The sequence below is a fragment of the Rutidosis leptorrhynchoides genome, chromosome 5 (genome assembly GCF_046630445.1).
Source record: "Rutidosis leptorrhynchoides isolate AG116_Rl617_1_P2 chromosome 5, CSIRO_AGI_Rlap_v1, whole genome shotgun sequence".
In the NCBI taxonomy this organism is placed as follows: domain Eukaryota; kingdom Viridiplantae; phylum Streptophyta; class Magnoliopsida; order Asterales; family Asteraceae; genus Rutidosis; species Rutidosis leptorrhynchoides.
Window position 1 is genome coordinate 449,273,027 of NC_092337.1, and position 25,885 is coordinate 449,298,911.

Sequence of the window (25,885 nt, forward strand, 5' to 3'; positions counted from 1 at the left end):
TAGTAGTATTATTATAAAAGGGGGTTTTTACCGTTTAATGACCGGTTTGTCGATTTTAAAACTTAAATCACAATTAAAACCTAATGTAAAATATTAAATATAAATATGACTAATTTAAAGCGTAAAGTAAATGACGATAAATAAAAGTACAATAATTAAAAGTGCAATAATTTAAAGTACGATAAATAAAATTACGATAAATAAAATGACGGTAAATAAAAGTACGATGAGATATAAATTAAAGGAATTATGCTTATTTAAACTTCCGTAATCATGATGTTCGACGTGCTGATTTTAATTTATTACCATGGGTTAATTGTCCTTTATCCTGAATTATTCGATATGTCCATCTGGTTTTTGTCCATAACATTCCATCGGTCATAAATATAAAGTGCGAGTGTCCTCGTCAAATTACCCTTATACCCGAAGTCAAATATTCCAACTAATTGAGGATTTAAACTGTAACAAGGTCTTAATTCTTTGTTAATGATCACACCAGGATATCGACTGCATGTAACCCAAGGTTTTAATACGTTGTTAACAATTACACCAAGTATCCTTGTATGTAATCCACCCAGTCGATTGACTATTAATCCATTCCCGTGTCCGGTTAAATGAACGATTATTAGTATTTATAAATATCCCCCCCATCGTGTCCGATCGAGTGTATGTGGTTATTTATAATTACCTCAAATTGTAAATCTCTATATTAAATTAACGAACTATCATTCATTTAAACAAATATAAAGCCCATTAATAGCCCATAGTCCAATTTCCACAAGTGTCGGTCTTTTGTCCAAACCCCAATTATGGTCCAAAGCCCAATAACCCCGTCTTAATATTTAGTCCAACATCACGATTACTTCGGCTTAAATAAGCATAATAATAATTTAGCTACGAGACATTAATTTAAAAAGGTTGAACATAACTTACAATGAGTATTAATCGCGTAGTGTTACACGGACAGAATTTCGACTTACAAACCTTAAAACATTCGCAACTATAACCTTATTATTATTAAACTTAAATTAAAATTATAATTATAAAGTGTGTATATATATATATATATATATATATATATATATATATATATATATATATATATCGTATATGATATGAGAAAGGAAAAGAAAAAGGTGTAAGGAAATCGATCAGAATGCGCGGCCTTTTATAGGCCCACTTTGAACTGTACAGCTCCGCGAGTGCCGAGGTTTTGTGCTTCACAGCTCCGCGAGTGTGGAGCTTCGGATTCCAGCTCACCAAATGAATTAAACGTGGGCTGCTGATTATTTATATTATATAATATTATATATAATTAATTATATATTATATTATATTCTTGTGCATAGTTGACTTGTAATTTTAGCTCCGTTGGGTCGCACGTTGATAGTTGGTTCATGTCTCGGTTCCGAATTTTCGATCACCTTTTCGTACGATTTAATATCTTGTACTTTGCGTTTTGCGGCTTGTACTCTTATAATTTTTAGACGTTTCTTGTCAATAATTTGAACCACTTGGATTGTACTTTGTACTTTTTAGCATTTTGGTCATTTGCATCTTCAAATCGTCAATTCTGTCTTTTGTCTTCACCTTTTATTATTTAAACAAATATTACTTGGAATTAGAACAATTGCAACTAAAAACTTGTCTTTCTTGAAGGATAATGCTATGAAATATATGTTCATTTTTAGCTTTATTAGTATATCAATGATATGCTAAAATGTTTTAAAATGACTGATTTAAAACCAATGACAACCCCAAAGAGGACTTTACTGGATACTGATGCTAATGGGGAACCCTTTGACGTTACGCTTTATCGAAGCATGGTTGGTTCTTTAATGTATCTGACTGCAAGTCGACCAGACATTACATTTGCTGTGACTGTCTGTGCCCGCTTTCAGTCCAACCCTAAGAAATCTCACTTCAAAGCGGTTGTTAGGATTTTTCAGTACCTTAAAGGTACACCTAACCTTGGGATCTGGTATCCTCATGGATCCGATTTCAATCTCACTGCTTATACTGATGCGGATCATGGCGGTTGCCATGTTGATAGAAAAAGCACATCTGGATCAATTCAGATGTTGGTGAATAGGCTAGTTGGTTGGTCTTCCAAAAAGCAGAACTGTGTGTCTTTATCAACAGCTGAGTCTGAGTACATTGATGCAGCTCACTGTTGTTCACAAGTTTTGTGGATGCAAACTCAACTTTTGAACTATGGCTTTAAGATTTCTAAGACCCCAATTTACTGTGATTCACAAAGTAATATTGCAATTACGAGCAACCTGGTTCAGCATTCTAAGACTAAACACATTGATATTCGTTATCATTTCATTAAGGACAATGTAGAAAAAGGGGATGTAGAGTTATACTTTGTGCCTACCAAAGTGCAATTAGCTGATATGTTTACTAAGCCCTTAGATGAACTTAGGCTAAAGTTCTTGATCAAAGAGATTGGCATGGTAGAGTATAGTGCTTGACATTCCTTAGATCTGTTGGGACTTATACTTAGGATCTTGTGTTTAGGGGGAGTAGATACATTCTAAGGGGAGCAACTACTTCTTATGCTTTAGATAACATCTTTCAAGGGGGAGCCTTACTTTTATAATTCTGTTAACTTCCTGGGATTAAATTTTAATGATTACGAAAGGGGGATGTAACTCATTGATATCATATTTCAAGGGGGAGTTAACTCATTTTCTAGGGAATATATCAAAATGGTGATTTACTTTCTTGTATATCATATTTTGAGGGGTAGAAAAAGGGAGAAAATGAAAAGAAAACTGTTTTTCAAAAGTGAATTTCATAAATTCCTTGTTTTTATCTGAAATAATTCACTAAGGCTTGTATACATCTCAGTATGCAACCCGTTTTAACAATTGGTATCACTGAAGATTTGTACTTTGTACATAATTCAAAATTTTCTAAGTACAAATCTTGTTTTGATAAAATTCATAAAAATTGGAAAAGATAAAATCTAAAAAGATTTGAATTTAAATGAATAAATGCTAATATTAGCATTATACCGAATCTGACAACCAACAGTACAGATTCGGTAAGTTCAAAATTTTTAACAATTGTCTCAGAAATGTTTTTCTTCAAAAATGTGATAATCTTGAATGATTTTTGATAAAGATTTGTCAAAGTTTGAAGTGCAATGTGTCTAAAAATGAAAATGGACTGCATTCGGTACTTAAGGCCCATTCGGTAAGCCCATGTCTTCAAAACATTTGGTATCTATAAATAGCAGGGTCAAAGTCAAACTTTCTTTTACTTTTACCTAATTGCATACCGAATCTGATCTAAACTACCGAGTCTGCCTAATCTACCAAATCTGTCTCTCTGTATCTTCAAATTCTTTGGTTTATTCTTGTTTTAATTGAATTTAAGTATCACATGTTGTAGATCTGAGATAATTGAACATTTATAAACCATAAAATCAATCAAATAATATGATTGTGACACTTAATTTTGAAAAATGTTGCTTATACCGAATCTGAGTTGTATTTCTTAATTCTTTGATTAAACTCATCTGATTTGGTTGATTAACATGAAATCTTGTCAAATCCATGTTAAATTAGTTGATCTATCAATTGACCGAGTCTGATTACATGTTTAATTGAGTATTTGATAGATTCTGTACATACCGAATGTGTTCTTGCTACAGTACCGAGTCTGTTCAAGTCATTAACATGTTTTTCTGATTTGTTTGAGTTGTTAATTGATTGTGACTATGTTTTTGCATGATATAAGACTGAATATGCATGTTCGGATGATAATATGTGATTTTTGAAGATACCGAATCTGTTCTTGGCATTATACCGAGTCTGCTATTTGGTACTTTTAAAATTTGAGATTTTCAACTTGATAAATCTTGCATGCTTTATTTAAGTCTTTGATATGAAAACTCAAGCTTATTTGGTTACAGAATCTCAAGTTTTCATGACTACTGAATCTGCTTGAATTGTGCTTAAAATTGACCAAGTGTTGTTATGATTCTTTGTGTTATATAATTGACTTTTCATGATGACTTTATATTGTAATGAATATCATATGAATGTCATATTTGTCAATTACTTGTTCATATTTAGAATAAATGATGTTTTTAACTTAGAAAAATCATAAAAATTATAAAATTTGAAAAAAAAAAAATACAAAGGATTTCAAAGGCAAATAAGAATAGAGATATGTGCTTTATGTTAAATATCTTGTGGTCATCTATTTCTTATTTATACAGCTAAATGGCGAACAATCACTTCATTAACTCTGAAACCAACATTCCTTGCAATTACTGGACTGCAATACTAGAGAGGCATACACTATGGCCTGCTCTAAGCTCAACTGTCAGTGTACCTGTGACAGATCTGGAGCTACTCAATAGAACCATTAGGTTTGTGGAAGCTACACAACCTACTGCTGTAAATCCAGAGGGTACACAAGCTCGATTTGAGTTTGAGCTAAGAGGAGTTCAAGGGATGAGGAGTATCACTAAGGCTGATTTTAGGAGGATCTTTAGGCTTCCTCTTGTACAGAATGCTCCTGCTTTCCCTGCTACTCAACAGATGATGTCATCAATCTTTGATCTTGGTTATGTTAGAGCAAACAATGTTCCACCGGCTAAGTTTCAGAAGAAATACCCGCACTCAAGGTGGTATGTGATCTTCTCAATCATCAACAGATGCATGATGATGACCAGGAGTGGATCCGACAGCCTGACTGTGACAATGCTGAGATTGTTCTACTCTTTCACAAGAGTAGAGACTCCTGATTATGCAGAACTATTATGGGATTTGGTTTAGGCACAAGTTGATAAGCCAAGGGGTTCATACATCCCTTGTGAAAGGTTTTTCTGTATCTTTATCCATGATGCTATCACTGCTTGCAGAAATGCAAATATATTTGTTCCAGGTACACATGGATTACAGATGAAAAGATTTGGGGAGCTGAAGATGAATACCCCAATGGTATCTGCCAATCAATTCACTGCGCCGATTCCAAATTCGCTTGTGGGGCTAGCTGCACCCCAAGACGTTCGAATGCATTCTTATTTTGAGGCTGTAGGAATACCTCTTCCGAACCGGGCACAACAAGAACAAGTTGAACCTGCCGCGGTTCCAGCCCCAGAGGTTGTAGAGGAACCTGTAGTACAACCATCCGGGCCAGCTAATCCTCCACTTAGGGTGAACCTCAAATGTTCTAGGGCAGCACACCAAGCTCAACCCGTGAGGATCAGGGAGCCTAGTTCACCTAGGATTGAACCAACCCTTTCAACAACACCCGAAGTGAGCAGTGACACTGATTCTTCAGCAACTGAGTCATCTCCTGAACATTCTCCTAAGAGAACTCGATTTATACCCAATGAGATGATTCAGACTCCGCCAACCCAACGAGTAACTAGATCTAGGACTTCGACACTCATCGTCTGCCAAACAGTTACTCCAACCGTTGGTGATACGGATCAAGACCTAGAGCCAATTAGGTCACCCTCACCCATCTCCGTATCACATCCAATAATAACAGTAAGCCCTACGCTAAATGAAGTACAAGCTTCGGTAGGCAAGAGAGCTAAACGCATGGATGGTAAAAAGACCACTAAGCCCATCCAATTTAAACAGGACTTAATAATAAATCTTACACAGCAAGATGCTTTAGCATCTAAGGAAGTAAAGTCTTCCTCTGCAGTAAAGTCTGTGTTGACTCAATCGATTGAGGAAACTCAATCAATGAAGTCCAGAACGGCCGTAGGGGAGCCGAAAAGTCTTGAAAAGGCACCCTGCGTATCGGCTGGAAATCCTCCTGTGCCTCAACGTACAACAGGGTCTCGAGGTCCGGCTTATCTTGATGAGGGAGATCTGCCGCGTCCCATGGAAACGAGTCAACATGACAATCCTTCGGGATATTTATTAGACTTCCGGCAGACTGATCCCTTGGTTCATGAAAGTGATCCATTGGTTCAAACCAATTCTCTTCTAGATTCTGAATCTCAGGATCTGGAGGAAGAGTCGTTAACTGAAAGAGATGTACCACCTCATAGTATATCAATGATTTCAGGAGTCGGAGATAGCAATATCTCTACGAGATCAAAACCGACGGGTAGTACTACTACTTTTTCAGAGTCCTATGACACTAAAGTCATGGAGGATGATGCTTCGAACGAAACTTTGCCGGTGACAACTCCGGTTGTTGCCCAACCTCCATCAGAAGGGGATATCACGAATCTGACTAGTAGTATGTACAGCCCTACATATAAGTATAATACCGCACATATTTCCTTACCTGCCCTCACGGCAAATCAAACACTTCCACCGACATCGCCTCCAACCGATGCTGCTACTGCTGCTGTTCCTATTGTCACTTTACCACCATCACCCTCACATTCACCAAATTTCTATGATGCTTTGGAGCAAGAATATTTCAGTCGTATGTTTTCTCGAGTTAATCTTGATGTTATTCGATGCACTTCGCTTCAAGCATTGTTTCGTGCTCGAGTACGATATCCACTTACTTCCTGCTCTTCTCCAATAAGTCCTCACCGTGATAATGAGCATGACAATTCTGATCCTCAAAATAGTCATGAGGGGGAGATAGGAGTAGATGAAGATTATCTAACGGTGAACATTTTAACTAAGGGTGGTGGTGTGAGGTCTTCATCAGCTTTTCAAGCTCAACAGGTTCAGACGGAATCATGAATGGTTTCTACTAATGATGAAATTGATGATAAGGAGCCTGAGCAAGTTATAATTCCAATTGTGCATTCAGAGGCTGATAGTGGACCGGTAGATGAGGATTTGAACTTAAATGATTTCTATCTTGAAGAAACAGGTGATGATGGGTTTGTCATTCTAAGCAAATTATCTTCAGTATCTTCAATCCCGAAAAATTTAGAGATTGTAGATGAAGGGAATCCTGATCCAGTAACTGAAAGTGATGATGAAATGGATTCTTCTGATGATGATGAAGACAATCTTTATGTTAATCTAAATGATGATGACATCTTTGATCATATTGAAGATGATACTGTTCCAACTGATGATACGACAAATCCTACTGATCATTCATCGAATTCTACACCTTCATCGAGTTCAAATCCAACAAATGCTAATGAAAGCTCAACTTCTGGTACATCTACATCAAGTGAAACAGTGAATTCCAGATTCAAATACAACCATGGTATATTCTTTAAGAATCGGGAACACAGATTGTTATTGGGAGTTGAACACGATTTCATTACTTTACGAAACACATTCATCGAGGAGAATGCTTACATGATCTTCCACATTAACGAAACGCCGAGGAGTAAAAGATTTACTTATATAGGTTTACAATTGCTTCCAGCAAGTGAAAGAAACTGGTATGAGTTTATGTGGAGGAAACACATCAACAAAGATGAAGATGACTTGTGGCTTCAAAGAAAATATCGTATTATAGAAGTTTTGAATATTACTCGAGTCGGAGTAGAGATAAGTGAAAATAAAGACGTCATCAGTCAGTTCCACGTTATTAGAGAAGACAAGAAGGAATACAAGTTCACAGAATCAGATTTTTATAATCTAGATATGCTTGATATCATTCACATCTACAACTATCTCTGTATCATCACCATTCGACCTTTTGCTAAGGCTCAAGCTTTGGAAGCTGTGAAAAGATACATGATGGAGACAATTGAACTGATGAGACGTGGAGATTTTCAAATTGGTCTCGAAGCTAATAGGAAAAAGATTCGAATAACCTGTCCGAATCAATACACAGAGGGACTAAAGGAAATGAGAATGTTTCAAATGCAACTCGAACCCGAAGGGTTTGTATTTGTGAATTCTCATAAAGAAAAAGTGTTCATCCGCACTAAAGAGTTGAACAAATACTCAGATGGTACACTCACGGCTGCACCGAAGTATCTTAAAATTCGTCAAAGCAAGTTTGATGAAATTGACATGAAAATGGGTCTTGGAGAGTTTATAAAGCATATCAGAGATCGTCTGAAGCTCTGTATCCGTACAAAACAGTTTGAGATTCTTCGTGGCCAGAGAAAGAGAAGGTATTTCAAAGAAATGGATGAATATCCATTACATGAGGGAGATCCAAGAAAAGCGTGAGGCGTCTGGAAACCTTCTAAGCAAATTTCTGAAAATCAAGTAGAAGTTTCAAAACCAGACGCCACACGATGGAAACTAACGTTTGGACCTCTCAAGATTACTCAATAGGATTATATTGTAAAGTTCACATTTAATACTAAGGGGGAGATTGTTAGGACCCCGAAGTTGTATAGTGTTAATGTGAAATAAGCTTAATTGATGGTTCCTTAGAAGAGGGCTATATAAGGAACCTAAGTAGTCCTAATTAGATAGCCATTGCATTGTAACTGAGATCTAGAAGCTATGGAATGTAAATCTTGTTAATTCTCTCTAATACCGAATCTCCTATTATTAGGACCCCGAAGTTGTATAGTGTTAATGTGAAATAAGCTTAATTGATGGTTCCTTAGAAGAGGGCTATATAAGGAACCTAAGTAGTCCTAATTAGATAGCCATTGTATTGTAACTGAGTTCTAGAAGCTGTGGAATGTAAATCTTGTTAATTCTCTCTAATACCGAATCTCCTTCACACTTACCGAATCTCATTCTAACTTGTCTTTTCTTCTAATCTCAACATGATCTGACCTATCATTTGGTATCAGAGCTTCCAGGGAGTGATATTACATCACTATATCGATCCAAAAATTGAAGATTACAGAATCTGAACACTCTCGGTATATTGAATCAGATTCGGTATAATTGAATATGATAATCTGACGTTGAGATTCCTGTGATAAGTTCAGCGAAGGTGTATTAGGTTGATTAGAATATCATCATTACAGCTTTTTAACATCAATTATGGAGAATCAAGTTGATTTTTACAGTTCGTGGCTAAAACTCTTGGTATTCATCAATTACAACTTGATTCTGTAGTTAACTAAAGAGAGGTTTCAGTTGTGATTGTGAGGTGTTTAATCACATTTCTGATGGTTTAATTATATCAATTCTTCAAGTTTTGAAGATTTGATACACATTCGGTATCGTAACTGCAATACCGAATCTGCTTCAAAGCTATTAATTCTCAATCTGTGTTGCAGATTGTGGTGTATTTGTGATTCTATCACATTCGGTTTGGTCATACGTAGCTAATTGGTGTGATTTGAGAAAGGATTCGTTTGAATTCTAAGTTTTCATACTTAGACTCGGTATTGTCAACTGCTACAGTTGACATTCGGTATCCTATACATTCGGTATCTTTGATATTTTGTGTGATACTAACTTGTTTCCTTGTGCAGCAAGGTTACTGAATCTAATTCAAAGGAATTGAATTGTGTTTGAATTCAAATTCATACAGAATCTGACTACCGAGTCATATACCGAATCAGGATCTCGGTATCACTTAATTCATTGGTTTTAAGTGTTCTCAGGTTACAAATCTTATGGTTACCGAATCTGGGTGTGTTATTTGTATTTCTGATCAGTTTCTGATACAGAATCTGGTTTACCGAATCTACTACAATACATAATCTGTACCGAATCTGCTACAGTACCGAATCAGTTACTGAATCTGACATTTGTGTTAGATTGTTGTGATTTTTCATCTTAGATTTGAGCAATACTGGATCTTTACCGAATCTACCTCATTTTTCAAGATGTCTACTCAAGATACTTTGATCAATGTATCAGATTCCCGTCCTCCAGTGTTATTTGATGGCAAGTACACTCAGTGGCTTCACCGTATCACTCAGTACATAGACTACAAGGGTGAGAAAGCAAAGTACATATGGGCTTCTCTGAGAGATGGTCCAGTTGTAGATTATCATCCGGATACTGGTATGCCAATTCCAGTCTATGAACTTTCTGGTGATAAATGTGAGAGAGCTCAGGGTGACATAGAGGCAAAGAACATTGTTATGCAAGATATCCCGTATGAGTTGTTTGAAAATGTTGATAGAAACACAACATCAAAAGATATATGGGATGAGATCAAACGACAGCAAGAAGGTTATGACATGTCCGATGTTACTAAACTAAATAAGGCTCTAGGATTTTATGAAGATTTTAAGCAGGAACCTGATGAACCACTCAAGGATACCTACCGTCGTTTCAATGGTGTTCTCAATGAGTTAAAAAGGTGCAAGATCATAAAAGTAAATGCTGAAGTCAACATGAAATTTCTCAAAAAGCTCAATGTTGATTGGCTTCTTTATGGAACCATTGTTCGATCAACCAAAGAGATTGACAAGTTGACTATTCATGAGCTTGTTGGAGTTCTTATGCATTACCAACCTGAAGTGTCTGAACTTCAAGAAGGAAGGAAAGAGTCATCTCCAAGTGATCCTCTTGCTCTCACTACCAAAAAGAAGAGCAAATCATTTACGACTTCCAAAAGCTTGTCCAAGAAAGTGCTTGTTGAAGAATCAACTGATTCTAAAGAGTTGAATCTATCTGATGTTGATGATTCTCACCTTGAATTAGTCAAGATGGCAGCCATTTTCACAAAAGCCTTGAATAAATACAAGTTCAAAGACAAATCAAGCAATCAACGCAAGAATTCGTCATCTTCCTCGTACTACAAGAAAGCTGATCAATCAAAACAACAACAACGTGCTGATGATTCCAAGAAGGATGATTTAATCTGTTTCAATTGTGGCAAAGCTAGTCATTACTATGGTGAGTGCAAGATGCCTAAGAAGAAGGATGCAGCTTACTACAAGAAGAAAATGTTGATGGCTAAGATTGTAGAAACTGGGGGAGAGCTGAAATCGGTTGATGAAACTTGGTTTAACTGGACCGACGATTCAGATTCAGAGGTTGAACATGCAAATGTTTGCAAGGTGACTAAGCTCATCAAAGCTATGGAAGCAATGGAGAATTCTGACTCAGCATCTGTTGATAATGAGGTACAATCATCTGACATTCCACCTGATTTTATCAAAGTGCAAAATGATATGATGAAGAATTTGGTCTCAATGTCAAAAGAAGTCAAAGGTTTAAAATCTGAAAACAAGGTTTTAAAAGATAAAATCAAACTTTTTGAGACCAAACCATCTTCATCTAAATTACAATCGGAATTGCAAAGATTGACTGTCCAACTCAGCTCCACGGAAACTGAGTTGGAAGATCTTAAAAAATCAGCTCATCCGATTAAGGTCGAAAGGACAGATTATCGTCTAAAATCGGAACGACTTGCAGAAAAAGTTCAATTTCTAGAAAAAGATCTTTCTGATTTGAAAACTCAACATGAACCCACATTTTCAAAGCTAAACAAGAAAATTATTCAATTGGAAAACACCATCATTGAAAAGAACTCTGAAATCTCTTCGTTGTCAAAAGAGTCTTTTCAAATGAAAGCGCAACTTGCTCAATATGAGGAAAAACTCTATCGAACAGATCAATCCAAAGCTATCATGAATATGGAACTTTCAAAACAAACAATTCTTTCTTTGAAGTCCGAGTCCTATACTGTACATGTATAGAAGTCACACGCATATCAACCATTTACATATCTCCCCCACAATGATGCTCGCATGAATATCGTACGAAATAAGAGCGTCATTGTATAAAATGGTTGACGTGCTCGGCAAATCTCCAAAATATCGTATAGAACGCGTATGAGAAAAGCCGTGTGAATCTGAGCCTCAAAAATATCGGAAAAATAAGCTTTGGAGGTCTAGATTTGGTAAAGGACCATCCTTGAAAATCTGACATTCTGTAAGGGGCCAAAATTGTCAATTTTGTAGCCAGATTCAGTAAAGGATTGAGATTGAAAAATCCTTGAAACTATCAGGGACTAAAAGTGTAACATACACATAATAATTTGGTAAGTGGACTGTGAATAAAGCATATGCAGATTCAGTAACTATTCGGTAAGCCCAAGTAACACACTCTGGTGACAAAGGCCCAATAAAGCATATGCAGATTCGGTAGGCCCAATCTGAAAAGATAGGCCTTAATGTCCAAATTCATAACGAAACTGGTACCGAATTATTAACTGCCATCATCCATATTCAGATACCAAATCAAAATCAATCTACCGAAGCTCTACCGAATAATCATCAAAATCATATACCGAATGAGATACCAAAATAGAATCAATCCATTATACCGAATGAAAAACAAGTGCCATATACCGAATCAGATTCATAATACGATACCGAATCAAAATCATGTCCAAATACCGAATTAATAACTGAACTTTACCGAATGTGTTCATATCTGCCTTCATCGAGATACATGAACACCAAATCGCCAAAATCCAGTTTCATAGAAATTGATGCTAGAAATTGATTGCAAACACCTTCAAATGCAGCGACTAACATGAATGGTGAAGGCACTTGATCCAAAACAACTACACATATCAGATCCATCGATGAGCAGTCCATGAAACCTGCATGAACTCAAAATTGAAACACGAATTATAGTACGATTCAGCTGTTGATTTGTTCATGAAAAACTCTTCAAATGAACTCCTTAACACTCGTCAATCAACTGATTAACCAGAAACATCATGAATCATCTCAATCAAATTGTTGGCCGAAAGCTCTTCATCCGTTGACTTGAAGATATGAGATTATTCAATGAATTTGAACTCGGATTGAATAATCACGAAGCACTAATGGATGAGGAGGAATCAAAATCTCTGTTCAATTCGATCCATAAGTTGCTGTAATAATCCAGAAGCCTCAACTTCATCGCGATGGTGCTGTAGCTCGAAGAACAACATAATATCAATCGAATTGTTGTTGTTTATAGCAATTGATGATGCACGAGATTTAGGATTCAATTAGGATTCATGTTTCTGATCACAAGTTGTAATGATAATCATCAAGGAACAATTTGATTATTTGAGCTTTTGAATATTCGGTACTGTAGCTGAGCTCACATGAATCTGAATGTGAATTAATGAATCTGAAATGATAATTGATAATTATATGTGATTGTTGTTGTGATTTGCGAATTTGTGTTTATGGATTTGTGTTAGTGATTTGAATAAGTTTCGGTGAAAATTATGAGATTCGATAATTGAGATTCCGTTTCGGTTGAATCTCAATTAATTGTGTTTGTGTTTTGATTCGATTCGGTAAATGTTAAAAAGTTATGTCCGAAAAATTTTCGAAAATTTTTCGAAATTTTTTGAAGATCTTCATATCTTCATGATGAAGATGATGAAGGTTTGAAGGTTTGAGGTTGAAGGTTTGAAGATGTATATGTTCTGGTTTGAAGGTTTTGAAGGTGAAGGGAAAACATTTATAATATTCATAATGATCTCCTTCATGTGATGAAGGCATAAGCTCTAATACTAATTGTAGGATCCTATATCTCATGAATACCATGAATGTGAACAATTAACCACATGAATGTAGAGAGCATTAGTCAAACAAGTCAACTATATTCCACGGCTCTCTTGAATACATTACAAATCGGTGGCTAATATTAACTAATCTAGGGAGCCTTGGATCCTTTATATAGCCCTCGTATAAAGGATCCTCCTTAAGGCTAGGGAAACACGTTTTACTCCTTCTCGGGGACCTAACAACTGTAGATACCAAGGTGTACCAACAACAATAACCAATGAAGTATTGATTCATAACTTCATTGGAAAAACATCCTGCCGTGATTATGTAATCTCTAAAGTCTTAAAGATTATCTATTCTAGCCCTAACCCTAAATCAGGTAAGTGAACCAAAATGATAGAAGGAAGGGTAGAAACCCTGACAAGAATGGTGCGTGATTTATATGTTAGACTTGTTATACCAGCAGCATCAACAATACCCTCAGCATCGTCAGGACTAGCATCACCATCAGTATCACCAACACCAGCAACACCTGTAGCACTACAAGCTCCACCAATTACATAACCACCAATGATATCGACAACACAATCATCAATAAGTATATTGAAATAACGAGTTATGGAGTAATAACTCATTATTTCCAAAGAATTTATATAATATATATATATAATTTTTTGGAAACCATAATATATCTTTTCGTACTAAGCTATTACAAGTGAATTTTAACTGGTAGATACTACTCGGTTAATTCATGTTACTAATATGCTATGATGTACATTTTTCGTTAACAACTTAACCACCGTTAACTACAATCTCTGTTTCAAATCCAATGAATTCTGTTTCATATTAAACTAAGTGTATTATTCAATTACATATTAGATTTTACACTTTCGATATACTAGAAACTTTCTAGACAACATCATTCGTACCTTGCAAAGTTCACAAGAATCTCACGAACACCAACATCATTCACCGAGTAAATATCAATAAAAATGAATAATGAAGTATTGATTCATAATTTCATTTACATTGAAGTGATAATCCACGAAGATTAAGAAATTTCTAAAGTTTTAGAGATTACTCATTTCTAGTTCCAGCTGAAAATCAAATGAGCTTAATATGATATTAACTCATTAAATTTGTATTACATTTGAAGAAAATATACATATTAATATTTTCATAAAAATTGTAATAAAATTCTCTCGTACAAAAGATTATTTGTGAAACTTTTAACGGGTAGGTAATACCCGAGAGATATATAAATTCACAATTAATATGTTACATTCTTAGATTCTGATTCAGCAAATCATACTCTATACTTTCACAACAATATACATTCTTTCATAGAAATCAAAACAACTATTCTCATTCAAATTTAATTACATATTCTGATTTTGACAAATCAAAATCCAAGTCAAGATTTAACAGAAGACATCACTCTTAGATTCCTACATCTTTCAAAACTATACTTTGACTTCAAAACTGTGTTAGAACACCACTTCTGTTCACAAAACCTAGAAAGATATTCTTATCGTTCAAAATTCTGGAACATCATATGTATATTAATGAAGACAATCTACGATCAAACCCTTCAAAATTCCTGAAGACACTTCAAATAATGAACAATCGAGATGATGATCCAACCACGTGTTACCCACAGTTATGCACCTGAAAAACTCTCGAAACCAAAGTCATAGTTTAACACGTATCCGTGTCAGATCCTTTGGCATTTATTACCAAAAATAACTTTCCAATCCCTTTTCAAAGTAGACAGTTTTGTCACAGCTCCAGCAAATCAACTTCAATTGTTCATTCGAATAAGCTTTATTATAACGATTACCCCTTCATCATTGTTATCGGGAAACCTTTTATATCTCGCCACATTAGCAGTAAACTTACCAACAACTTCATTGATCTTTAAGCCTCTCCAAAAAATCGCTATACTTATTCATTGAAACCCTATCATGTACTCATCTACATCTTATAATGGTAGTAGCTATACCAAAAAGCTTACATCATTATTCTCGAATTTCGCAGCAGTTCTACGTCAATAATTATATATATACATATAACGTCTATCTCCAAGACTTACATACTTCGAATGTGAAGTTTCTGAAAAACACCAAAAATTGCGAACTAGTTCTCGAAATTTTGAAAAATGCTGATGAAGCAGCAAAAACTGTAAACGACTTAACAGTCAAAAGTTTGATGATAAAGAATAGTATGTTGGCAAAGCTCATAAAAATAGAATGTTTGGAACTGGAAAACGGATTGAGCAAACCATGAAGGAGGTTGTGGACAAATCACAAAGACTAAACCTGCCTTCAAAGAATCCAAATGATTTAGTATCTGCTGAATTCATTAACGAATACCTTGCTCCTGACTCTAAACCTTTACGAACAAATCTTCTTCATCATCCAACGATATTAGAAATTCTAAGATATCATCATATCTTTCATTATAAATATCCTCAATATTTCTGAGGATATCTTCATAACTATTCTTATCAGAAATCAATTATCTCTTCACGCTATCTGTATTACATCATAAAGGAAACTGTTTAGTTTCTTTACTCTGAAAACCTTTGAGTTTAAAATATGAATGTTTTTGAAGAAGCGTTGGGAACTGAAGCATGAGTTAGTATAATATAATGACACTTGATCAACGTGATTATATTACAGTAAGTCATGTTGAGTTTCTAAATGGAACTTGATGATTCACAGATCATAACGTCATCATGTGCCATGTTACACGACTCTTACATTCTACTTAATCTCCAAACCTATTAAGAACATATCCTCGTGATAGTTCTATTTTTCCGGATATTCTGGTAATTTGACAAATCAAGATCATGTCATTACAATTTTCTTCTTAGAACATTAACTATGCCCATTTCGAAATTCATATCTACGAATTCTGGACCATTACATGTGGTGCTTAATGGTAAGAAGAGAAAACAAAAGAATGAAGCTCCGAAATAGAAATTGGAGTATAAATCGCAGCAAATAGGAGAGAGCATTAATTATGGATGACAATGATTATAGAAGACAGAAGCAGGGACTTTGAAATATAAGGGAAGATATAAAGCCCAACAACAACCCAGAAATTACAAACCATTTATATCAATGCATATAGCAATATAAAGACACGGGAGAACTAAAAACACTATAAAACCAAGAGTATAGTAGAAGTAAATAGATTCTTCTGGCGGTAGATGAAAAAGAAGAATGACAAATATGAAAGTTAGGAATATATCAAGAAGCATAACTGGATGAAGCATATTGATGAATGCTTTAAATTATGAATTGAGGGAGGAGGAATAGAAGGTGAGTGGTGGAAATAAGGAAACGAAGAGAGTGGATTTATAGTGAAATAGCAGACAGAGCAATTGAGACAGGTCATTGCAATTAACCGAAGAGGATTCTAATTTCCTTAATTACCAAAGAATCAAATCTTATTACGAAGATTTTCTCTAAATCCCTTGAACTCCGGAAATCAATCCTATCTACGTCAAAAGATTTGACGAATCTACATTTACCCATTTCACTCTTTTGTGATAGCTTCACTTATACTCTTCGTGTAATCAAATTATTTTATCCATATTACTCAATGATGATAAAACTCTATTTATCAGCTCATATGCGTCATGAAAACATACTTATTGTCAGCCATGACCATCCTAATCAAATTTCGGGACGAAATTTCTTTAACGGGTAGGTATTGTGACAACCCGGAAATTTCCGACCAAATTTAAACTTTATCTTTATATGATTAAATATTTCCAACAGGATAAGCAAGTCTGTAATGTTGAAATCTAAAAAACTTTGAACTATATTCATGTAATCAATTACCCTTCGACTGCTCTTGACAATTCACGAATAATTATGTGTAAATAGATATGTACGAATATATACATATGTGTGATTATTAAATTGAGAAATATTAACAAAACATTAAACGTTTTGATTGTCATGTAAATATATTAGGAAACCTATTTTATGACTTGTAAACGTTAGCAAAATATTAAATGTATAATGTTATACTTATTCGTTTTAGATAAACGTCTACGTAATAAAACGTGTTATGTGAAACGTGTTAATATATATATATATATATATATATATATATATATATATATATATATATATATATATATATATATATATATATATATAGACAAAGTATATTGAGCTTATATATAAGTGGTTTTGAATACAATTAATAGATATAGTAACACTTGATTTATTAACCAAGTTAATACAAACTTATAAGGATTTAAAATAAACATAAGTTCTAGTAATAGATTATGCGATTTGAATATAATTAGTTTTAGAAGAATAAACGTTATAATAGTTATTTGATTTAATTTCAAATGTATGAGAACGTTTTCAATCTAAAAAGAACCTTGTTACTACAACGTTTTATAATGTAATTTGAATATGTATATAAAACTTAATTTAAGCTTTATATTATAAAATTTACACACACACACACACACACACACACACATATATATATATATATATATATATATATATATATATATATATATATATATATATATATATATATATATATATATAGTTTCAAAGATATAAAACGTATTACGATATATTCGAAAGGTTATCACATTTTACGATATGTCTAGATATATATTATTAAAGTTATTATCATTACCTTTTATTGTTATAAATCTTAAGAATTATATATAACTAATAGAGTGTCACGTCTTCTTTAAAAATGAATATAACTTTATAAATCTCTAGAACCACTTTTGACAATTCATTTACTGAGCCATTATAATAAAGATAAAGGTTTTAACGTTATCCTGAATTTTAGAACCTTTCTAGAAACCTTTTGACAAATTATCCATAACAATGATCCATGATTCAATAAAATATAGATCGAAATAAAAAGAAACAAAAACGTGTTTTAAAACTTGTAAGGTGTTAAAAATAAACGTTGGCGCATAAATGAATTATATCAAATTAAGTTTTAAAGTGTAAACGATGCGTGTTATACTATTTTCTAAACAAATTTAAAACGAACTTTGAAATATAAATAGTTTTGAAAAACCAAATATTATATTATTAAATAGATATTTTAATTACATACGTTATGTACGAATTTATATTTTTTAAAATATAAGTATAAATATATATATACTTTACAAAGAGGTTTAATATAATATTAATTAGATACAAAACGTTTTGATTTAAAAATTATATTATCATATGTATATATAATGAGACGTCAATTTATAGAAGCAAATGACCATGACACTCAAATGTACAAGTTATATTTTAAAGGATACAGTTTATCGATGTTTTGAATCTAGTTATTTATAAAGGTACTTGTCGCGTAACGTAGAGTGCCAGTTTTCTTAGCATACAAAAACACTTTTGAGGAACCGGAATTGGGACATAAGTCGAGCGTCAACGTATAAATTATTGGAACTAAAACCATAAGTTAACTATGTACATAAATATAATATAATATATAATTAATTATATAAATTAAATATATTATATATATAATAATATAAATCGGATGTCGGCAGAGTAATACAAAGGAACCAGGCTGGATACAGGAGGCCATGCGATCGCATGGCTGTATGCCTTGAGTCCCAATCGATCGCATGGGGTGGTTGGATAAGTCAGGTTCTATAAAACGCGAAGTCTGGTACCGAATTCATTTCATATTTCATCAATCATTCTCTTTACTCTCCTTATATATATTAATATTAATAGTATTATTATTATTATTAAGATTAATATGATTATTATTAATCATATTATTATTATTATTAATATTATTAAGTATTTACATAAAATACTACGACGAGGTTACTAGCGAATTAGTACAAAACGGGTTTTTGCGAGTGAGATAAAGCTAAGGAAATTATGGGTTATAGCTATGGAGGTTATGGGTATGATTCGGGGGTATAACTCGTGAGGTCAAACAAGTGTTTGTCATCTCCGTTGCGTCTACGTACTTTTCTGCAATATTGAATCACAATATTGATACGTAAGCACTCATATCTTTACTTTTATATATTAATAGTGTATCCCTGACTAGTGCTCCAGTATATATTATTGTGCATGCTTCTATGTTTAATTTCATCATTAAATAGTCTATGATAGATCATGAATTTAATACGTATGCTACTAAGATAAGATATATGATATGCATGTCGTTGGAAAGCTGGTGAAAAATTAATAACTTTTCATTTAGAAAGCGTATGATTTCGATGAACGGTTTAAAAGATATGGTCAACTCAGTTATTATTAATTTTAGTATTATTATTGTTAAAATGATTATTATTACTATCGTCGTTATTATCGTCGTTATTATTATTATCTAATTATTATTATTAATATTATTATTATTATTATTATTGTTATTATTATTATTATTATTATTATTATTATTATTATCATTATTAATATAAGTATTATTATTAAAAATTGTTATTGTTATTATTATTACTATCGTTATTATCATTAAGGTTATTATTAATATTATCATTATCATTATTATTATTATAATTATTAGTATTATCATTAAAATTATTATAATCCTTATTAGTATCGTTATCATTAAAACTAATATTAGTATCATCTAATTATTATGATTGTCATTATTATCATGAATGCGATATAAAAGAGGACTAAAAGCTATTAGACAAATCGATTGGGAAATAACGAGTATAAGCATCATGATGAAATTAAAATATTATAAGATATTGATTTAGATAAAAATATCGTTTTCATTATTTTTATCATTATTATTATTAAAAGTATTATTAATATTAAAACTATCATTTTTACTAAAATTATCATTTTTAATAGAAATATCATTGTTATTATAAAATATCATTATTATTATTATCATTTTAGTATTATTATTATTATTAAAAATTATCATTTTGAATAGAATTATTATTTTTATAAAATATTATTATTACTGTTATAATTAAAAAGTATCGTTATTATTAAAATTATCATGATTAGAATTATCATTTTATCATAATTAATATCATCATTAGTAAATATAAACATTGTTATTATTATTAGTAGAATAATAATAACTATTATTATTACAAAATAATACAACTTTTACTTATTATTATTATTATTATTATTATTATTATTATTATTATTATTATTATCAATATTATTTTATCAAATGAATATGTGATACAAAGATAATTTACCACATATAATATAATTACAGTAATAATACATACCACTATATTTTTATGATATTTATTGCTTAAGATATATAAAAGTATATTTTTATTATATATAAATTTTAATATAAATTTTTATTTATTAATAAATGATTTATATTATTTACTCTAATAAAATCTGTTAAATATATTTAAATATATAAAACGACTATATTTAAGTTATATAATAATCATGTATAGATTTTGGAAGTTATTTTGGGTCAAGTTGACTTTTGTTGACTTTTGCATATTAGTCTCGAGCATTAGGATTGTGATATACTACGACTTAACCTAAATTGTTAGACAGATATTGACCAATATATAAATATATATACTTAATATAGGTTCGTGAATCCGAGGCCAACTTTGCACATGTTCAATGTCGTCATATGTATTTTTACTACGAAATACAGTATTGTGAGTTTCATTACTCCTTTTTTAAATGCTTTTGCAATATATATTTTTGGGACTGAGAATACATGCGCTACTTTTATAAATGTTTGATGAAATAGACACAAGTAATCGAAACTACATTATATGGTTGGATTATCGAAATCGAATATCGCCCTTCAAGTCTGGTAACCTAAGAATTAGGGAAATGGCCCCTAATTGACGCGAATCCTAAAGATAGATCTATTTGGCCTAGCAACTCTCATTCATGTCTATGGATGGCTTTAGTACTTCAAGATTATTATTATACAGACGTTGATGTCTGTGGGGATATTCTATGCATTATGGTTAATGTCGGTTACCAGGTGTTCAATCCATATGAATGATTTTTTATGCAGATGGCTATATGCATGCATGATGTTTATGAGAAATTGAAATATGAAATCTTGTGGTCTATTAAAATTATAAAAATAATTGATTACAATAAACTAATGAACTCACCAACCTTTTGGTTGACACTTGAAAGCATGTTTATTCTCAGGATCGAAAGAAATCTTCCGCTGTGCATTTGCTCATTTTAAAGATAATACTTGGAGTCATTCATGGCATATTTCAAAAGACGTTGCATTCAAGTCGTTGAGTTCAATAAAGATTATGATTAATTAAATAACAGATTAGGTCATTTATAGATGGATATTATGAAATGGTATGCATGCCTGTCAACTTTCGATGTAATGAAAGTTTGTCTTCTAAAACGAATGCAATGTTTGTAAAATGTATCATATAGAGGTCAAATACCTCGCAATGTAATCATATGTTATTGTATTCGTCCTTATGGATTAGGACGGGTCGTCTCAAGCAAGGACGCAAGAGCCTTCTTGCGTCCTTGCGTCCCCGAGAAATATCAAAATATGTGCATGATGCACATAATATCAAAATACGGACACCCCCAGGCGCAAGGACGCAAGGCGCAAGACATCTTGCGTCTTGCGAGGGTAATCTGGTAATTTTCTTTTTTGGGCTACATCGCAAAAATGGGAATTGGTTTGGGCATTTTGGTGATAATCCCGTTTTTTATAAAGCTGGTTAAATGTCGTTTAGGGTGATTTTGTAAAGAAACGATCAAATGTTGGGTACATATTAGTATATATTGAAATTACTCCGTATATTATAACGCACACCCCAATTTTTAATATTAAATAATGAGACCAGCTTATTCAAAAGATATGGCCTTTATAATTTATTATATTAAGATATAACATACTCAAAATATCTATCTATATCATTCCCCAATAGAGATCTTTTTTTTTTTTGTGTGAACATCGAGTGGATCACCTGAGGGGGTCGATCTCCTGACATCTCCTAAAGGAGATAGGCCACCAACCGTTGGACCACATCACAACTTCTCCAATAGAGATCATTTTATCGCAAATTGGCAACAGCAGAAGCAAAAGAGACTATCAAAAATTCTTATATTTCGTGGAGGTAATTTTTTTTTTTTTTTTAAGTTTTTAATTATTATATTACAATGTAGAATCTTAAGGTGTATTGAACATTAGGTTTTATAATTAATTTAGTTCGATATTTCTAGTTTATAGCATGTATTATTTATTTATGTATTTGTACATTCTATTTATTTGATGGATATTGATCATATAGAGATGAAGACACGCTAGATAGATTTGTAAAACGAAAAGTTTCGTCTAGTGAGGATGAACTTTCAAATGCAAATACTTTTAACAGTTTTTCTATTAACTGGGAATTGTCAATTAAATTTTTTGCAATTTGTTACGTTACAATATTATTTTATGGCACCATTCATTTGAAATCAATAGCTTCGCCATTGATACCATCTATCTTAACCGGTAATTGAAATGGACAGTTGATTAAATTAATAAAAGGTCAATGTCTTAATAATCATGGTGTAAGACTTGTACTTTGGTGAAACATAACCTAATACATTTGATTATTTGGGCTGAATTACCGGTCTTTGTATCGTATAATTTTTATCTGGGCTTTACTTTAACCGAATAAGCTAGCATTTATGTTTGATATCTTTTTATAATTCAATTACGAGTACATAAATCTAGATACACCTACACCTAAAATTAAATATATTATATTTTATAATTCTAACGCTTTTGTTAAGTGTATAGGTAAAGGAATGCAAACAAGTTTTTGGTCCGACAAGTGGTGTGGCGAACTCCCATTAAAAGACTCTTTTCCAAGATTATATAGACATGGAACCAGAAAAGATGCATTGATTGCAGACCGTGTTACATGGACTGAAAATCTAAACTTATTTAAATGGGCAGTCTTCAGAACCAAAATGGAGATCCAAATCCCAGCTCGAAAATCTCATGGAAAAGTTAGCAACCTGTCCTTTCACCGGGAACAACAGTGATGAGTGGAAATGAAAATATAGCAATAATGGTACATTTTCAACCAGCTCACTTTTTAACATTCTAAATGAAATCTCATCAGCTTAAACCGAACGACACCAGAACCGACCCTAAACAATCAGTTACTACCTCAAAAATTTGGAATATTCATTTGGCGTGCCAAACAAAATAAACTCCTTGTTAGAACCGAGCTTGACAAATGCGGTATAGACCTTCACTCAACAAGATGCTCGGTTTGTGACGATGAAAATCGAAACTCCACCACACACACTCTTATCGTGTAAATTCTCCGTCAAAATTTGGGAGAGGATCCGTAAATGGTGGAATCTTGACAACCTTAACATCTCCAACCTTTCTGAACTATCCAAAGGCTCAAATCCATACTTCAACACTTCCTTGGGCTCGACAATTTAGCATGCAATTATATGGGTCACGAGCTATTTCATTTGGAATAATCGCAATGACTGCGTATTCGGTAATAAAAAAGCTAGTTGCCCAAAACTAGTCTCGGACATCCAATGTAATGACCTAAGCCGTCATTATACCGACCCGATTTTTTTTTTCTTTCTTTTATACAACACATTAATATGAATAACACGACACCACAATATATGTTTTCAAATCACTTCCAATACCCGACAAGTTTAAACAACTTTAATTTATTCAATCCATAATTCCAAGTGTCAAAATGGGCATAACAACCCAAGACCCGTTTAACATAACTAAAGACACTTTCGACCCAAAGCGTTTAAATTCCAACATAAGACCGAGCATGGTGATTGGAAATGCACTACCCAATCCCAAGTCAAATCCAAAGCAAAGTCTTCTAAAGCAAGTTGCAATAATCCACTAGTCCTCGTGCTTACCCTTGCCACCTCTTTCTTGCGAATCTATAAAAATATAAACAACGCAAGGGTAAGCTATAAAGCTTAGTGAATGTAAATATACTATATCCTTACATATGCATAAAATGAATACGTATCACTAACACAAGCAATAAACACATACCATGCCCACTTATAACTAAGCAAGTTATACGCTACGTATCACCATGTCAAATCCGCAGGCTTAGCTACAACACAACAATATATATATATATATATATGTCCGAAACCACATGCGCCCTAGTGAATCCTAAACCACACACGATTCACTACCCCAATTCATCCGACAATAGGGTTGGCCGAAACCATACGCGCCCTAGTGAATCCGAAATGACACGCGATTTATTTTCCAAATCACCTCAACAACATCAACGGGATTGGCTTACTCACGCCAATGTGAAACCGAAAACACACGAGATTCACTACGCAAACGGGGGTAGCCCAAAATGCACAAATGCGCAAAGTGGACCCGAAACTCACGGGTCCATCATCCCACACACATGTAAAGTGAACCTCGATAAGGATCACTCCACCCCTCCCACACCCATCCTACGCATACATATGCATATAATATATTTACACTCACCTTAGCGCCTTGATGAATGCAAATACCAACTTCGCAATCCGTCAATGGAATGTACCTATACCATTTATCACATAAACAAACAACACAATTAGGGTGGATTACAAACCAACCCAAATCGACATTTAGTGCGATTTTGACCAAATTGCATTCCAAGCACAACCCGTTTCCAAACTAACCAATAATCACTAAAACTAATGAAAATGATCCTATAACGCCAACTAGACCAAAACACAAGTGCTAAACACTTGTCTTCCCCAAAATCAAGTCACAAACCCTAATTTTGACCCATTTCAAAACACGCTTTCAACCTTACACTTACGAGTTCAAACATCAACAAATCACTAGTTTACACACTTTCAAGTGATTAACACTAACATTTAGACCCAAACATGGTCAACTAGTTTTCCAACCCAAAACCCACCAACAATGGGTTTAAAACCCAATTACTAGCTACAGCAACTCACTTCATGAGCATCAATCGGTTTCTCATCACATTAAGTTCAAACCCTAACTTGAATATCAAATTAATAAATGAAATTCGGAATTAGAACTTACCACTACTACCGATTTGTAGCCAAGAACGAGAGCAACAACCTTAACTCTTGCACCTTGAAGAGATTCCAACTCCTTCTTCCTCGAATCAAGCTCTCTCTCTAAAATATGAGTTTCTCTCTCTAAGATAAGTGAGAGTGTTTGTGTGGGTGAAATAAGATCCAAAATGAGATCTAGATCGATTTTAATGGACCCACACCGACACACAAATGATTTGACCAAAATGCCCCTCAATCAAGCCTTAAAAACGTGTTTAAAATTCCAGTCTGGAAACAGGAACACCGTTCCAGGATCAGGAACGTCGTTCCACTTAATGGGACGTCGTTCCCCAAACTGCTCCAAAATGATATGTTCAACTTTTTACGCTTTTCCTTGTTACACAACGTCGTTCTAGGCTTCTAGAACGTCGTTCCAGCTTTTGAAACGTCGTTCCTCCTCTGTGAAAAATCTGGGATGTTACAACACTCCCCCACTTTAACCGGATCGCGTCCTCGCGATCTAAGCCTTATCGCAAACAGGAAAATACACCTTCCT

The 25,885-nt window shown here is 33.3% G+C and overlaps 1 protein-coding gene across 1 annotated transcript in view; it reads right to left on the minus strand.

Moving 5' to 3' along the window:
• LOC139850147 (uncharacterized) overlaps positions 1 to 25,289 on the minus strand; it is a 115,038-nt gene extending 89,749 nt beyond the window's left edge. The window contains exons 1-3 of the mRNA XM_071839736.1: positions 25,264 to 25,289; positions 24,800 to 24,854; positions 24,124 to 24,219 (exon numbers count right to left, since the gene is read on the minus strand). Coding sequence (XP_071695837.1) covers positions 24,124 to 24,219; positions 24,800 to 24,854; positions 25,264 to 25,289 — 177 coding nt within the window. The remainder of the gene's footprint in view (positions 1 to 24,123; positions 24,220 to 24,799; positions 24,855 to 25,263) is intronic.
• Positions 25,290 to 25,885: the final 596 nt, after the last annotated feature.